The 18,835-nt window shown below is 45.0% G+C and overlaps 1 protein-coding gene across 1 annotated transcript in view; it reads right to left on the minus strand.

Moving 5' to 3' along the window:
- Positions 1-3,826: 3,826 nt before the first annotated feature.
- Positions 3,827-18,835, minus strand: part of LOC147666043 (uncharacterized) — a 158,953-nt gene continuing 143,944 nt past the window's right edge. The window contains exons 6-7 of the mRNA XM_086949299.1: positions 8,259-8,467; positions 3,827-4,121 (exon numbers count right to left, since the gene is read on the minus strand). Of these exons, the coding sequence (XP_086805425.1) occupies positions 3,827-4,121; positions 8,259-8,467 (504 nt within the window). The remainder of the gene's footprint in view (positions 4,122-8,258; positions 8,468-18,835) is intronic.

The following is an 18,835-nucleotide window of genomic DNA, read 5'->3' on the forward strand; positions in this document are numbered from 1 at the left end:
TATGCCCAGACGTGGGTCCCATGCTCGCTGTGCCACTGGATTCAAGCTAGCCAGGCTGATGAGGCGTGATACCCCGCAACCGGTCCCAGGATACTTGTTTCTGGTCCAGGGAGTACCTAGCCTGGCAATTCGGGCGGGACTGTTCCCATGGGGAGCAGGGTCAAAACTGATTTACATATGGCTGGCTCTAAACTAGGGTGGCATGGTGAGCAAAAGAATGATGGATTTAACCCAGATCTCTTGACTGGTGGTGAGTGTTTGAAAATTTTCAGCACTCAGTCCATCATCTTGCGTTTGCTATGTTCGCCCCAAGTGGCCAATGGTATGTCCATGCGAGGGCCCCTTGCTTGCTGTGCTATTGGATTCAAGCTAGACTGGCTCATGAGGGGAGATACCCCGGAAACAGTCTCTGGAGGCTTGTTTCCAGTCCAGGGAGGACCTGACCTGGCAGTTCGGGCTGGACTATTCCCATGGGGATTGGGTCAAGACTGCTTTGCATATGGGTGATTTGTGTACCTCGCCTACTTTGGAGATGGGGAAAAATAATGGAAATAATATAGGGGCAAATTAATGATTTACTATTGATTTCTGTGACCTACTTGTTTTTTCAAACCAGTATATATACGTTTCAGCACTTCGTCCATCATCTTGTGTTTGCTACCTTAATAACATCAATACAAAACCTATGGTTGTGAATGGAACCCAGTCACTTGAGGTTCATAATATATTCTGGACGTATCTACTTTGTTTTTATTCTTATTGCTTTTCTTGGCTAGTACTTCGGGATGCTTTAGTAAATATTTTATGCTATTTGACTCACTTTAAGTGTCTTAGAATGGCAACAGTACTACACTGTATTTATGTACAACACTAGGAAATTAGGCAGCGTAGCAGTGGCAACAGAGTCGGATGCATAGCCCAGAGCCCTTACACCACTGGACTGCGGGTGCTAGTATCCTGCATCATCCGTCCCAGCCCAACCTCTCCTTGCAGTTGACTGGGGGCGATGGGGAGTGCTCGTGAGGAGCCGCAGAGGCCAGAGATGGGCAGTTGGGGCCACATTTCAGGAGCCACCTGTGGAGCGGTCGTACCTGGAACAAGCTCGGAGTCTGGTGCAGCTCAGGGAGGAATATAGGCTGCTTGTTCATCAGGAGGCAAGGAAACTTTATAGGGCACGGCAGAGTAGAATAGTGATGATTGCTCAGACCTTTGCGTGCTACCTCAGCGCTCTTTATACTTCCAGCCTCTCTGAGGAGGTGGTGGAGGGTATGCAAGGTTTTGTGAGTGACCTCCCAGTGCCTTAACTGAGTAGGGAAGCTAGGGATTCTCTTGAGGTCGTGATCACAGAGAGAAAAATTCCTGAAGCCCTAGCCCAAATCGAAAGTGGGAAGGTCCTTGGTCCCACTGGCTTCCCCCCGCTGTTTTTCAAAAGTGTTAAGAGTAGGGTGATCAAGCCTTTGCATTCTCTGTACTGTGAGGCTCAGATGAGGTGCGAACTTCCCCAGGACCCTGGATTTTCTGCAAGCGCAGATAGTGTTGTTTCAAAATCCCAGGAAGCCCCCAGAGAATTGTGCCTTGTACAGGCCTATTCCTCTTCTAAATGTGGAAAGTAAACTTGCTAAAGTTTTGTTGAATTGCTTATCGCAGGTGATAGATGTCGTAGTGGCACATAATCCGGATTCATGCAGCATAGATCTATGCGTCACAATCTCTAGCGGCTCTTCCGCTGTCTGGCCAGGTGACTCCACATACAGAGGCTGGCACTTCTCTTTGCATTGGATGCTGAGAAGGCATTTGATTCCTGGGACTGGCTCTATCTGCAGGTTCTTCTTGACCGTATGGGCTTCGGCCCGTGTATCGGGCATGGGTGAGCCTCCTTCACCAAGTGCCGACAGACAGGGTGTGGCTGAATGGCTTGCAGTCAGAGGAAAATAAATTGGGTAGGGGCACCCGACAGGGTTGCCCCTCTCTCTGTTGCTCTTTGCGGTGGCGATTGAGCTGCTGGCGAATTGGGTTCGGCGGGACATAGTGTTGCAGGATCTCCTCTGGGATGGTGACTGGGAGGATGTGATCTCCCTGTATGTGGACAATGTCCTGCTCTACCTAGCAAATGTGGATTGTTCCTTACCGAGTGTCATGGAGATCCTGCAAATCTTCAGTTTCTTCTTCCGCATACCTATTACCTGGGGTAAGTCCAGAGCATACCCATTGTCCCGTTGGGCGCCTCAGGGCTACTGGTTCCAGCTGTTGGTATGGGCTGACCTTGGGTTCATTTACCTGGAAAATTACGTGACAGAAGACCGTAATCTGTTTTATGATAAAAATACAGGACGGATATTGCAGGAACTTCCACAGGGATGTGGAACACTTGTGTCACCTCCCTCTGCCCCTGCTGGGCAGGGTAGCCTTGTATAAGATGATCTATCTTCTTTTATTTGGTGCAGAATTCATTTTTAGAGATCCCCGATCATTTCTTATAAAGGGTGGAGGCAGAGGTTAGGGAAATTTCCTGGGATGGTGGTGCCTGAGGATCACTCTTAGAACACTGACGAGGAGTCAGTTTGGAAGGGGGCATTGCCCTGCTGGATCTATAACTGTACTACTGGGCCGCTCACCTGCTGTTGGTCAATAACTGAACCTTTGCGCATCAGAGGGAGTCAGCCCTGATGGCCTACAGGTGGCCGCTGGAGCCCCATGGGATCACACGGTGAATCTACGGGGCATGGACAGTAACCACCCTCCTGAAACTGACCGTCTTGGTGGTTTGAGCTTGTGACACACAGGCTGGAATGGGCGGGTTGTTTGACACTGGAGACACCGCTGTGGGACACGGGTACGATGGCGGGGCCGCAAAGGGTGTCGGGCCACCGGTGCTGATATATGATCGGCATCTTCAAAGTGGGTGATCTCTGGAGAGGCAAAAGGTGGCTGACGCTCATGGACGTTCAAATCCAGAATTAAATGCCTTTGGGGTGGACTGGGAAGGGGGGAGTCATTTTTATGATATCTACTGATTAGGTCCATCTTGACTCGGCGGATCCCCTGGCCTTACGATATAGAGGACAAAAGCCCATTGGAGTATCAGGCACTGGTCACCCGCTATGCAGGCATGCTATATTGCGCAGATGTATTCCACACTTCTCAGCAACAGCCAGGCCAGTTACAGAGGCTGCAACCCCCACTCAGAGGACAATGAGTGGGGGTATATTGTAAATGCCCCATGAAGGTTGCTATCCGGATGGGGTTCTGGCTCATTCATTTGAAGCTTCTACACCAGGCATACTATGCGCGTGCTCAGCTCTGCGTTAAGGAGAATGAGTGACACGAACTGCTGCCCGAGGGGCTGTGGACAGTAAGAAACACTGCTCCATACACTCTGGCGTTTTTCCGGAGTGAGGGCCTTCTGTGATGGAATCCTCGACTTTCTGAACTGAGTGTTAACTGCCTTTAATCTGATTTCAGGCTGACTCTGTGACTTGCCGTTTCATATGTATCTGTGTGCTGCAGCAAGCTGGGGGTTTGGTTGCTCCATGTATCATTTTACATACTGTTTGCTTGTGAGAAAATACAATAAAAAGATTTTTTTAAACACTGGGAAATGTAGGTTTGTACTTTTTTAACACTCACATCTTTGTAAGCCACACATCTTCTGTTTGTGGATTTCACAACACCCACCTATCAGCTGACATAGGAATGCTTCACAGCATTATTACACAGTGAATATTTTACCCCAAACACATTGGCTAGGTACAACTTTCAAAAATGTTTCTTCCTTTAAAAAAGAAAGAGAAACCACTGTGTAATATATAATCAAATCCCTCCATTTCTATTCAACGGCACAGATGCGAGATGAAGCAGAGTTATTTTGTAAATTTGCCCCAGTTGTTAAAGGTATTTTGATGGGTATGGCCTCATTCTTTTCTTCTTGTAACATGTCCTCTTTTTGCACTTTTTCTTCTGGGGAATTTGGGAAATTCTGCTTTTCTCTAGACTTCTGCTCTTCTAGGCATATCTCTTCTGTTTTTACTTCGTCGTTCAATATCTCTTCTTTGGGAAGTATAACTTGTTCCAAAGACTCTACCAACGCTTCTCTCAGTTCATCATCAGAGTCTTCAAAATTTCTGAAGAAAAGAACAATGATAATCAAAGCAGTTAAAACTGAACTACTCTTACCAAAATACCAAAAATTCTTTGTAAAAGGATTTTGCAATCATTGTTTTAAAATATTATGTTATCAATTTGGTTATATATTTGAGATTTTGTAAGTTTAGTTTAAATAAGAAGGGGTCAAACTCTGTATTATTAAGGATGCTGTTGATTCCAATAGCTATATTACAATTCAATACCATAAAGAAAAAAAATAACATAACTTGATAGAACTGTACAGAACAATAGATTGACTGATAGTTCTATGTATGGTAATGCATGAATTTGTAAATGGGATTTTAGTATAACAAGTCACCGTCATAAAATATATAATTATCTTGATTGACTAGACTATTAACTTACATTAACAAAATATTACAAAATCAGCTTAACATAGGAGATAATGCGATGATATAGGTCAGAAGGAACATTGAATTTATTTTGAAAAATGTTTTCAGAATTAAGGCACCTTTCACAAGAGCTAGCTTTCATACAATCCCTCTCTCACTCCAAATTATACATGTTCAAAGAAATTGGATGTTAAGGTTATCAGTGACAGAGGAAGGTTAACGCTAAGATAATATTCTCCATTTTCTAAAAAAAACTTGATAATATTTCAGTAATTTGTGTATAAAGATACATTTTGTAGTAGTAATGCTAATGTAAGAGCGAAGCATTAAACCAACTAGCACCAATCATAGCTAATGAGAATAATTAAAATCCATGATTATCTCAATTTCCAGAAAAACAAGTGGATTGGAGGATGGTAAGGTAAAGTACGCTGCAAAGGAAGATTCTTGCTACTGAAAAAGTATCAGCCGCAGTGCCGTCCTTTGGAAATGTTGTTATGAAAAATTTAGATTTTCCCGTGATAGCTGGCAGGAAATTCATTAATTCTTTCAAATTCCGATCATCTCATGTCACCTTTGGTGACATTTCTTTTGTGGTGAAAAGGTAGAATGTGCTGGTCTTGTCAAAATAAGCAATGACAATTTACTACCTATTTGTGATTTTTTGCCTTAGCATAAAGGGCACCTGTTTCTGAGCTCATCTAAGCAGAATCTTAATAAAGGTTTTCTGTGAGACCAAAAATCAAACAAACAAAACAGGTGCTAGGCACAAAACTGAGCAAGTCTTCTCAAGAAACAGAAATTGCTAACGTCCATTCTGTTGCCTCACATGTACACATAGTAATTTTATGTGGTACATGACTTTAGGGCTTTCCCCACCAATTTTCTTTTTTAAAATGATATTCGAGTTGATTATGTTATGCTCTCTTGGTATAGCGCAACAAATCATCCCTGAAGAAATATCTTGGCGCTTCTGCTGAAGTATAAGACTAGTGAAAAACTGACTAAAACAGCCAGGTTTTTAGGAATTTTTTTAACGTACCCAGCTCTCTGCATAAGCAAATTGTTAGGGGAAGTTTATCGCAATAGAATGGGGCCAGGTAGGAAAAAGACCTCCGTCCAAATCTGGAGGTACACGTTTGTGGAATTTGAAGAAGGGCTTGTCTGTGGATCTCTGCCCTCGAGTCGTGTGATAATAACTGTTTCTAGTTTGTAGGTAGTACCATAGATGATGTAATTTGTTACGTCAATTAAAATGTGATCAGTGATGTCACCAATTATGTAATTTAACATGTAATGAGTGATATAACACGTGAAGTCTTAAGCTGTGAGTGACAGGGTGTAAGTTATAATTAGTTCACTGAAGTTTATTTGGCAAATTTCAGTGTTTTTGAGGTTTTGCTTTGTAACTGTAACTGCATTTTAGCAGGTTTTTTGTGTGGATTTCTGGAGTGTTTTTTAATGTATGTTACAATCTTATTACCAAGCCTAACTCTAATGTCACTTTGACATTTGGTTTTTGAGTGAGTTTCTTTGTTTTTTTTATTATATCCTAAACTCAATATTTTTTGGGATCTCACCTCTGTTTATGGCTAATGTCAAGCGAAGCCCTCTGCCCAACTCTCCAAGGTGGCCAACCCTCAGCAGGCGTCCAAACCCTGCTGTGCACGTCCTTTGCCATGAGCAGCAGGAGTTGGCCACAGTGACCGGCCCCTGGCCAGATACTTCACCATACATTCTGTGGGTGACCAGCCACTGGTTCACATTGCCTTTGCCCATGCACAGCAGGGGTTGGCTACTGGGCTTCTCCAGAGGATGGTGCCATGGGAATATCAGCTGTTATAATACACTTCATTAATAATGCATGCCTTTACCATGGATGTTTACAACACATTGTTGTCAACATTATGTTGTTTTACAACGTGGTGTTTTGAAGCACATTATGTGTTCTAACAACTGATATTTTATATATGATTAAATGTGTACATAAACATATATATAGCGAGAGAGAGACTGTTAAAGAGCCCACCCATACCCCTTTTTATAAAAATATACATACACACACATATATATTCTCCCTTAAAAACCCTATGTCCCTTTACCTCTACGTGCCACTGAATCCTAAAAGTCTCTTACCTCCCTATATCTCTACCAAACCCTGAATCCCTAAAAAAACCTTACCCATTACATCTACCTGCACTTGAACCCTAAAAATCTTGTATTACCTTTACCTCTACACACCCTTGACCGCTAAAAACCCTTCCTCCCTTTACTTCTACCTGGCCATCAAATGTAAAAGACACATCCTTTTACCTCTACCTGCCCCTAACCCTTAAATCCCTTTACATCTACAAACTCCTGGACCATAAAAACTCCTTACCCCATTTACCTCGACCTGCCCTGAACCCTAACACCTCTTACCCTCTCTATCTGTACCCACCCCGAATCTTTAAAAAGTCTACCCTTCCTTAACCTCTACTGATCACAAACCCCTAATTAAAACCTTACCCCCATTTACACGTACCTATCCCTTAACCATTCCTTACCCTTTCTTTTTATGACATTAAAAATGTCATTTCAAAAAAACACTTGCCTGCATTGTAAAGTACTGCATCATAAACAGGCCAAAAAAGGCTTGTGTGGTACTTACCTGCATTCTACTGACCTACGTTGTACCAATCATGTTAGTAAAAACTGTGTGGTAAACATTACATACCTGTCACAGTGTACTGCAGACTTCCTTCCCTGGTGCCAGCCCTCAGTACAAGAACCGCTACTGTGGATCCTGCACCATGGTACGGAAGCTTTTATGGAGCTGCAGCACCATGGTAGGGATGCTTGCTCTGGCAGGACCACAGTAAGTCTGTGAAATGACACGGGAGCCTCACTGTTGTACTGCAGATCCCCTAATTCTTTTTTTAATCAACAGGAGTCCATTTGGGCTACACCCTTTCTCAACTTTTTTTCAGGAGTTGGGGACTGAGTCCTAAGTCCTATAATAGTGGGCACAACATATGATCCCAATGTTGCGCCAGCCAATTATATTTAGCATATTGACATTTGGCTAAACCAATCCTGGCGACTGCTGAAGCTAAGCAGAATAAACGGTCAATTAATCTAGCTGGTGAACTGTTTTTGAGTTGGTTGAGTTAGAGAAAAAGCATACGTTTGAGAGGCAGTTGCTTCAAGATAAATTACAGAATGGTATGCAAGCTATGGTGAGTTGAGCAAAGTGCAAGATGGGTTACAGGACAAAGAAAATGTGTTGTACACTCTACAGAAACAGATCAAGAAGCAAGATGAATATTTTGCATCTTTGAAGGCTGAATGTGATAATGCTGTTAAGTAGGACAAGCAAATATTAGAATTGAAGTAGCACTTTGCCATATTTCAGAATGATAGTGTTCAGCAAGCAATGTTATGGGTCAAACTGAGGGCCACAGTACGCCATTGTGATCTATTTAATGGTGAAATGGTGAGGAGGCTGAGTGTCCATGTTCCTCGTGCATCCGAAGAGTGTTTTTCACGAGTTGCTGTGCAAAGGAGGAGAGAAACTGAAGTGAGCTGGCATTAGTCGCTAGGTGTCAGCACCCTCTGGTTGGATGGGTTTCATTTTGGACAACATTTTGCTTTGAAATGTTGGTATTGATTAGGTGATATATATACTGAACGTAGCACTTGATATCTTGTGTAACCTGATTATTTGTGCTGCAAGTTCATACTTCCAAGAAAATATTTAAACTTTAAAAATAACTGTCTTGCAGGAGCACCTCATTGGTGAACATCTTTGTTGATAGAATAACTTTTCTGTGCTTCAAATACTCATAGCCATATGTTGCGGCCTTACGTGTCATCATCATCAGATCTTGGCTCAAGTCTCTCTTCATCCAAATCAATCTCAGAAGACATATCTGCTTCATCCTCCTCCTCCTCCACATAGTCTTTTGGATGCAATGGCAATAGTGTCCCCCCTGCAAGACAGTGGAGTCTGTTAAAAAGGATACTTAAATAATATCACATTTCATGCCCATATTGCTAAGGTTACAAATGAATTTTTATATACTAATAGTTATCTTTATGAAATATTATTTAGTAATCCAATATAAAGCATTTATGCAGTTGTGCAGAGCGTAATATGTTACATATACTAATGTAGAAAGTGGGGAGGGTTTACCAAATGCAAAAATCCCTCCCTAAAGTGCTGAGCAATACACACACAATAGGTCCACTTACACACTACATCGTACTATCAATCATCCCTATGAAAACTGTGCAAAAAAACATATGGATGTCATATATATATATTAAATAAGCATTGGCATAGCCAATAGGTCTTGCCTTTGGGACCTTATAAGTGTTTAGCCAGGCAAATGTTGGTGTTGTTTCATCAAGGATATGGTGCTGCATAACTAAATACTTATACGGTCCCAAGAGCGAGACCTATTGGCTATGCCAATGCTTGTTTGGACGTGGCAGCATTATTAAGCATTTTCTTCACCATTTAGACTTCAATTTTAGAGCATTAAATTGGAGTTAGCAAAACCGGTAACTACCGTGGACTTTACAACTCCAAGTCAGATTACAGTATTCCCAAGCCATAACAGCTCCACACTACATTTTCATGGATGTTAAAATGATGCTGGATTTTACATCACAATAAGACCTACTTGCACTACATAGGTGCAGAGTACATCAAATGGAAGGTATAAAATATCCATAAATACTGTACGTTGATGTACAACTGTAAACTTACTACCACCTTCACTCTAATTCCAGATTCAATGTCTTGACATGGCACTACTGCACATCTTTATGACCACCTTCTGTATATATCTTTGGTATTGAAGACATTGCTGTAGCTTTGCTTTTTTATCTCAAGTCCTCCAAAGGACTTTGCGACTCAGCTGGCTAAAAAACCACCCAAGCCTTTCAAGAATGGACACTAAGATTTTTGACAATTTCCGCTTAACGTGGTTGAGGGGGGAGAAACAAGCATATCCTGGATCTAGCTGGTGGCCTATTTAGTGTAGTCTGAGTGCGACTAAATTAGGTAGGACTGTTTTTATGGATATCGCCTCATTCTGAAGTAGTTTCATATTATGCCATTTACCACAACCAGAACCAAAAGAAATGTGGACATTCATTAGCCATACATTTGAGCATACTAGGCATTGGTTCACTGAACCGGCAAAGAGACAACGTCATTAGGCCAGAACGATCGGAACAATAGTTTTAGCCTGCCATGTTTTTACTTATCGCTCATCAACTTGCCCAAGTTTCAAGTTTCAAGTTTAAAATTTGTATAGCGCACTACTCACCCAGAGGGTCTCAAGGCGCTTGAGGGAGGGGGGGGGGGGCTACTTTACTTATCGAATATCCAAGTTTTTCGTTGTTTTCTGAAGGAGAGGTGGTTCTGTGTAAGGCGGAGGTGGGTGGGGAGAGAATTCCCGGTCTTGGCCGCTAAGTAGGAGAATAATCTTCCCCCCATGGTGGATCTTTGGATGCGTGGGATTGCGGCGAGGGCTTGATTGGACGATCGTAGTTGGCGGGTTGGGGTGTAAAAGGACAGGCGCGTGTTGAGGAATTCGGGTCCTAGATCGTAGAGGGCTTTGTGTGCGTGGGTGAGGAGACGGAACGTTATTCTCTTGTTGACGGGGAGCCAGTGGAGGTCTTTCAGGTGACCGGAAATGTGGTCTTGGCGGGGGATGTCTCGGATGAGTCTGGCTGAGGCGTTTTGGATGCGTTGGAGTTTTTTCTGTAGTTTGGCTGTGGTTCCGGCGTAAAGGGTGTTTCCGTAGTCCAGTCGGCTTGTGACCAGTGCATGAGTGACCGTCTTTCTTGTTTCGGTAGGGATCCAACGGAAGATTTTTTTGAGCATACGTAGGATGTTGAAGCATGATGATGAGACGGCATTGACTTGTCTGGTCATCGAGAGGGAGGAGTCCAGGATGAAGCCCAGGTTACGTGCGTGGTCCGTTGGTATGGGTGCGTTCCCCAGGGCCGGTGGCCACCATGAGTCGTCCCAGGCGGAGGGGGAAGATCCTAAGATAAGGACTTCCATTTTGTCCGAGTTCAGCTTTAAACGGCTGTTCTTCATCCACTCGGCTACTTCTTTCATCCCTTCGTGTAGGTTGGTTTTGGCGGTGTTTGGGTCTTTGGTGAGGGAGAGGATCAACTGGGTGTCGTCTGCGTAGGAGATGATGTTGAGGTTGTGTTGGCGCGCGATGGATGCGAGGGGACTCATGTATACGTTGAAGAGGGTGGGACTGAGTGATTTATTTATTTATTTATTTATTTATTTTTAGAGTTTTCTATAGCGCGAACTTGAACCGATTAGGTTATCAGAGCGCTTTACATAGCACCAGTTCCGTTACATGTTATCACAGCAGTTTACATAGAATCAGTTACGTTGCACCTTTCAGGATCTTGAACCGATTAGGTTATCAGAGCGCTTTACATAAGACAGCATTCGATGTCCAGTGCCCTCCTCCGCCGTGTAGCGGGGGACCACTTCCAGCCCTCCGAAGTCGTCGAGCTGTCGGGACTAGGCTCCTGGAATTTCAGCTGCCCCTTTACAAGGCACTTTAGAAAGAATCAGTTACGTTACACATTTCAGGAACACCTTTCTTCTTGCTCTAGTGGATAGGGTTATCTCCTCACACGGGGGAAGGGATACACCTGGCTATATTCCAACAGTTCCACAGGCGATTAGTCGTAAAAGCTATAATTCTAACACAGGGAGGGGATACACATGGATACAATCTAAATATCAAATAGTATACTAGTCGTTAGCGTTATCTTCTATCTTGACAGTAGGGATGTGACTGGAAACACTCTAGGGGTAATATAGGGGTGGTAGAGAGTACAAAGGACCGCTGCAAACACTACACGAGTACCAGCATAGAGGAGGGGTGGGTGGGATGCAAAGGTCTAGAGGGAAGGAAGGGCTAGAGTCCAGCGAGAACTGTCCAAGAAAAAAACAGCAGCATTCACAGCATAGAGGAAGGGTGGGTAGGATGCAGGGTATGGAGGGAGGGACTAGTCCAACGAAAGAGTCCTCCAGAGTCCACCAGGGCCCTATCCTCTGCGTTCGTGTTCCCGTAGCCTGCGTCTGCCGGTCATAGAAAGTGTGTCCCCAAGGGCGCCATCTTGAAGTCAGGCACCGCCGGCGCCAAACAGCGCGGCCAGCAATGGGGAAGGGGGGGGGCACATCTCTGCCCTCGGGCCCAGGCTCGTCTGTGGCGGAGAGAGGGGTGTATGGCCCCCGGAGCAGGTCGGTGGGAAGGCCTCAAGGCGGCGCCGTCATCAGCAGGGGCGCCGCCGTCAATCACCGGCCCTTTACTGGTGTGCCCCTGGAATGCCCTCAGAGTCTCGGTGGGTGACAGCGGGTGGCAGCGGGGGACGCCGTGGGAGCTCTACATACCGCTCAGGTGTTCAGCGCCTGTCCGACTCGCCCCCGGTCTCCGCTCCTCTTCCCTGATGCCCTTCAGCCCGGGCCGGCAGCGGGCGTCCGCCATGTTGGGTCCCCGGCAGGGATCGACAGCAGCCAGCCAGCCACAGACACCAGCAACGAGGTGGCGGCGGGGGACGCGGCAGGAGCCCTACATCGGCTCGGGTGAACAGCGCCCGCCCGTCCGACTCGCCCCCGGTCTCCGCTCCTCCTCCTTGATGCTCCACAGCCCGAGCTGGCAACGGGCGGCCGCCATGTTGGGTCCTCGGCGGGGATCGGGAGCACTCAGCAATCGCCGCTCCACAGGCACCAGCAGCGATCGGGGTAGCCCCGCAGATGCCCCATACCCTCCGCTACAATCAAGAAGCGTGTGCGTCGCGGGGGGCCTCCCAAGGACGCTGGGCTCCCGGCCGGAGCAGCGCGCGGGTGTTTTTCTTTTGATTTAATAAAAAGGCCCGCTCCCTTTCCACATTACAACGCATTAGATGCTCACAAAACAGATTTCATTAAATTTAGAGCAATAAAAACTCTAGAGGACAAACGTGCCATACATTATTTACGTGGCTAAAAATAAGTCACTTAAGTCTGTGGTGTTAAAAATTAAACAGACCGGGAAAAGGCTTTTAATAACTCGCACTGGAAACGAAATGACAGAATTTGCATTTTCCCCTTTCATTATTCATCTCTGGATTTGCACGTGCAATTCAGTCACTTGACTACAAATCCCCACAGGACGCCCTTGGAATTCAGATCCGTAGTGATCCTTGTGGTACGCCGCAGATGACTTCGGTGGCCTCTGATCTAAAAGGGGGAGGCGGACTCTCTGGGTTCTTCCGGCGAGGAATGAGACGATCCAGGTCAATACTTTTCCTTGTATTCCGACGTTGCTGAGGCGTTGTATAAGGGTGCTATGACAGACTGTGTCGAAGGCTGCGGAGAGGTCAAGTAGGATGAGGGCGACTGTTTCTCCGTTGTCCAGTAGGGTTCGAATGTCGTCTGTTGCTGCGATGAGGGCGGTCTCGGTGCTGTGTTTGGCTCGGAAGCCGGACTGTGAAGGTTCGAGGGATTTGTTGGATTCGAGGAAGGCGGCGAGCTGACTGTTGACGGCTTTCTCAATGACTTTGGCAGGGAATGGGAGGAGCGAAATGGGGCGGTAGTTTTTAAGTTCGGTGGGGTCTGCTGTGGGTTTTTTCAGGAGGGCGCTGAGTTCGGCCTGTTTCCAGCTTTCCGGGAAGGTAGCGGAGTTGAGGGAGCAGTTGATGACGTCTCGGAGATGGGGTGCGATAATGGAGTCTGCTTTGTTGAAAATGTGGTGGGGACATGGGTCGGTTGGTGATCCTGAGTGGATGGAGTTCATCAGGCGGATGGTGTCTTCAGTGGTGATTGGGTTCCAGGCGCAAAGGTTGTTGGAGGGGGGTTTTAGTTCGGAGGTGGGTGGGGTGGACTGGTCACCAAAGCTGTTATGTATGTCAGCGATTTTGTTGTGAAAGAATGAGGATAGGGAGTTGCAGAGGTCTTGGGAGGGAGTGATGTCGTTGGTGCCGGCGGTGGGGTTGGTGAACTCTTTGACGATGTTGAATAGTTCTTTGCTGTTGTGGGCGTAGTTATCCAATGTGGGATCAGAACTTTGAAATTTTATATATTTAAGAAATTCGAGGCTCCCTAGACATTACATGTCATCTCTTTGTCCTGAATGTCATTCTGCACTGTAGTAGTGGAAGGGGAATGCCTCCATCCCAAACAATTATCAGTCAACGAATACCTGCTTATTTATTTTGAAAGTTTTATATAGCGCAAACAAGATCTTTGCAGATATCAGAGCGCTTTACAAAAACAGGGGGTAAGGAAACAAGGGGGTGATTAACAGACTTTTGAGCAAAGAATAATTGTAGGTAAAAAATTAATAGCAAAATAGGGTAGGTACATGGGGGAGCATAATAATCAACTAAAACCAATGATACAAATCGACAATCAGACAAACAATAGTGCAGATAGGTGCAGAGTCTCAAATAGATCCAAAGTACAAGTTCAGGTGAATTTAGTCATGAGGATAGCTTTTACTTCTTTCTTAAAGAATGTAGTGGAGGAGATAAGTCTGGTTTCTGGAGGGAGTGAGTTCCAGATCCTGGGTGCCATTCCTGAAAAGGAGCGTTTATATGTTTTAACCTTCCGGAATCTACGAGGTTTCAGAAGAAGATTCTTTGTGCTTCTAGTGGTTCTTGTGCCACCAGATATTGTCAGCTTCTGAGTGAGGTAGCCTGGTGAGTTGTAGTGTAAAGCTCTGTGCGTCATGCAGGCAATTCTCAGGTGTATTCTGGCTTCAAAAGGTAGCCAGTTCAGGGATTTTAGGTCAGGGGAAATATGTGAGTGTTTTTTTGATCCAGTGATGAGTCTCGCTGCAGCGTTCAAAGAGGCTCTCAGGGGTGCAGTTGTAGATAGAGGGAGTCCGCAAAGGGCGACGCTACCGTAGTCTAAGCGAGGAATGACTAGGCCTTGTACTGCAGATTGGAAGTCCTTGGCTGGTAGGAAGGGTTTAAGTTTCCTCAGGGTATTGATTTGGAAATTTGCTCCCTTAGTTGCCTTGCTGATATGCTGCTGCATATTGAGGTTGGCGTCAAGTGTAATGCCTAGGGATTTCGCTGAGTCCACGATGGTAGGTTGGACATTGAGTGCAGTTAGGTGCTTAAGCCAAGTTTGAGTGGTGGAGATTTTCGCGGGAGGTGAGATCAGAAGGAACTCAGTTTTCAGAGCATTGAGTTTGAGGTGATTATCGGCAAGCCATGATTGGGTGTTTCTGAGAGTTGAGTTCAGAAGTTTGATGTCTTTGGGGGATTGTAATTTGAGATATAGTTGGGTGTCGTCGGCGTACATGTGAAAGTGTACATTAGATGCTTGTAACAAGGTGGTGAGAGGTTCCATGACCAGATTGAACAATGTTGGGGATAGAGAAGATCCTTGTGGGACGCCTAATGTTACAGGCACTGGAGGGGACATCAAGTTGTTGCTCTTGAATTTCTGAGACCTGTTATGCAGAAAGGAGGTGAACCATTTGAGAACAGTCCCAGATAGACCCATTTTGGTGTGTAACAGCTCGAGTAAGTTCACATGTTTGACAGTGTCAAATGCTGAGGAGAGGTCAAGAAGGATGGGGAGGCAGGTATCATTTTGATCTAGGATTTAGAGTGCGTCATCAATTATGTGTGTCATAGCAGTGTCAGTACTGTGCCCTGCTCGGAAGCCTGATTATGAGGGTTGAGGAGGTCTAACTGATCAATGTGTTTTGTCAATTGGAGTTGTACGCATTTTTCCAACAGTTTTGCAAGGGTGGGAATATTGGTAATAGGACGGCAATTGTTTAGGTCAGTAGGGTCAGCTGTTGGTTTCTTGAGTATAGGTGTAACTTGTCCAATTTTGAGGGAGTCGGGGATGAGTCCTTGTTGAAGTGAACTGTTAACACTGGTATTCTTGCTTCTCTAGAGGACATTCAGCTTAATTATTCCTGGTCACTTGTTACTGTTCTGGACCTCGAGGGTAGTGCTATTGCAAAAATAATCTGGACAAGCGATGTGCGTCACTAAAGTCATCACTTAGTCTTCAGAGAACCAGCTTATCTCAGAGATCTGAAATTTCTGAGTCAAGTTCTGTGGTCAATAATATCAGTCCAAACACAATTTCCAAGATGCTCTGTATGAGTGAAAGTTGGCTACTACCTATGGTGGTGCTAACCCAAAAATTTTATTATTTACCAAATTATTATTTTTTAAATACAATGTGCAGAATTTACATTGAAGAATGAAGTATGTTTAATGAATGTGTATTGCATCCTCTCCAAGTCTTTGCTTTGCATTCTGGAACTTGTAGTTATATTCATCCCACAATAACATCTATACTGGAATGTCCAAGACACACAAAAAAGCCTAGACGAGCCACTCGTGCAAAGACATTGAATAATTGAGAGCTCAGGAACATACTAAGGCTGTATAATTTTTTTTAGCTGGAAGGTTTTTAAGTAGAGTTTAAAAAATTGATTTACAGTGCAGTAGATATTTTATGTATCTGAGCTTTATTCTATTTTGGTATTGGAAAAGAACATATACAATGCGCTACATTGATGTTATAAATGAAAAGTCAGAAATAAATGAAATTGACTGCTACACCAGCATTACAGGCATAAACCTAGGCGGCGCCTCTTCTCGACACTTTCATGGAGGTTACCTGATGGACCCATCAAAGTTTACTGGTGAACTACAAACTGTATGGAAAGGCTTCACATCATAAAGCTTTTCAGATGAGACCTGCACTAGTATCCACATAATCATCTGCATTAATATCATGGTTCCACATTTCAACCCACTGCAAACGTCTCATTACATGTAACAGTATATTGGTGTATTTCAAGGCTGACCTTCCTATGGATTCCTCTGGCACATTTGCAACCACGTACAGTCACGATGGAGAGGGCTTTGAGGTACTGATTAATGCACTTCATTTTTACTAACCCCGTACTTAACTAGGAATCTACTTTATTAGAGTGCCCTTCTTCAACATAATTCGAATCCTCTGCATTGCTTACCCATCTGTGGTTGCCCCTAATATGATAATATAAAACAAAGGTGTGGTACAGTAATGAAGAATGGTGTACACCCATCTGATCTATAAAGCAAGTAGCCTTCAGAAACATGAATAATAATGGAATGTTATAGTTTAAGAAAATATGAGAGCCACAAAACCTCAACCCACTTACCGGATTCACAAGCACACAAATATTGTACTCTTACGCATGCATACAAACCTACCTATTTAAGGCTAGGAGGGAAACATGGGGTAGGGAGCAACCAAGACCTCCAGGGAGAAAGCAAGAATAGGTGCACACACCCCCTAAGACAAATGGGCAAATGTTCGATAGACTTAATTTAGGATAGGGGAATTTACCAGTCTGCCCAGATTGAGAGCTTGCTGGAATTTTCCACATGCGGGGTTGGGAGAGGGAGGATCTGCTCTGCAGGAGCCGAGGAAGCCTTCCAATGTGGCATTAGCGTGTGGATAGAGGCAGCCTCTGAGCTGCATTGGAATCGATGGGCGGCCACTCGGGTCTCGTTTTGAGGTCCTCCATCAGGTCGTGGGAGCCACGGGAATGGATACAGGGATTTACGCAGTTTGCCTCACACGAGTCATTCACCACATGTATGACACAGGTAAGTGACCGGGGAAGGGGTAGAAAATCGTGCAGGTCTCCTCTGCCACATCTCGCATGCTTTAAAGCTGATACAACACATATAGGTACATCACTACCCAATGCATTTCGGACGGTCTGACGGAAAGGGATCTCAGGAACACAACACTCAGCAAGAGAGTGGAGAAACCAAAGAAGAAACCAACCTAGTTGTGAACATTTCATCTTACACTCTGTCAGAACAAGAAATGAAAGTATTACAAAGAGGCACCTCCTTTATTCCAACCAGCCACACCAACGAACTATAGCTTGAGGTTAGTCTATTCAAATTCATGCGCACCTTGCGCTTAAGACATTTCTTTGAGAACATCGCACCAACAACAGATAGTAATCAAGTTGACCAACTGAAAGGTTTACGAACAAGAAGTACGTTCATGGCACCTGCGAGCCACAAATCTCTGGATATCTTTGAAAACCTAGTAAAAAATTGACATCTCGAGCTTCAACTATACAAGGAAGAAAAAATGATCAACATGTCTAACAAGGAATACTCGGTTCTCAACAACTTAGCCAAAAGAGAGGAGATTACATACCAGTCAGCAGACAAAGGGGGTGCCCTAGTCCTGATGGACACTACCTACTATCGAGAACGAGTACAAGAGCATCTTTCAGATACCAACACCTATAGTCTGATGCAACAAAATCCAACTCGACAATACATGGAAGTATTGGTTAACATTCTAACCACATCACATGCGAATGGTGTCATCAATCAAAAAACCAAACAGTATTTGACTCCAAGTAATCCAAGAACCCCTAGCATGTACATGCTACCGAAAATTCATAAAGATCTAAGACACCCACCATTTAGACCAATCGTTTCAACTCGAGGTAGCATCCATGAGAACACTGGCAAATTGATTGACAAATACCTACAACCCTTGATCCAACTATCTCGCACTTATTTGAAAGACACGACAGAATTTTTGCATCAGATAGATGGCATCACTTTTGAAGACAATGAACCAGCAGCGGTGCGTCCATTGGGGCGTAGGGGCGTAGCCCCTCTAAGCCTGGACGCACCGCTAAAATATTTTTGTGAATGCAGCTAGAAATATATTTAAATGCCACAGCGCAGCGCTTCAATCCGGGACACACCCGATTGAATTGGAGAGAGTGCGCAGGGGCAGGGGGTGGGGCTGGCTGGTCTGCTGCACAGCTTGAGTGACAGCAGGAGGCCAGCAGCACTGCGCATGCGATTGTTTGATTGCACCTAACCCAAGCATGCGCACTGGTTACCTTAGTAATAGAGGGACAGCGGGGGTGCTGCTTTAGACGGGCCGCAGCAGCCCCCGGGGTTTCAAATGCGCCAGGGCGAGTAGTTAGTGTGACCCCCCAGCCAATCCTGGTGCTGCATGCGGCACCAGGATTGGCTGGTCCCACCGGCAGAAGGGCAGGCAATCCATCATTGGATGCCGCGCGTGGGTGGTGGCAGCCGCACTGCATATGGCCAATCACTGTGTGACTTCATGTGAAGTCATGCAGTGATTGGCCATTTCGTGACGCGCGCGCTGCTGGTGGGGTGTGACGTTCCAATCTCGTGTGCAGGCAGCAGTCAGCAGACCGACTTCAGCCGCTGGTGTGTAGGTGACGTGATGTCTCTAATCGTGTGATCCAGATCCGATCCATCCTGCTGTGAAAAAGTAAGAGTGAGCT

Source organism: Lissotriton vulgaris, unplaced genomic scaffold (assembly GCF_964263255.1).
Source record: "Lissotriton vulgaris unplaced genomic scaffold, aLisVul1.2 SCAFFOLD_324, whole genome shotgun sequence".
Taxonomy (NCBI): domain Eukaryota; kingdom Metazoa; phylum Chordata; class Amphibia; order Caudata; family Salamandridae; genus Lissotriton; species Lissotriton vulgaris.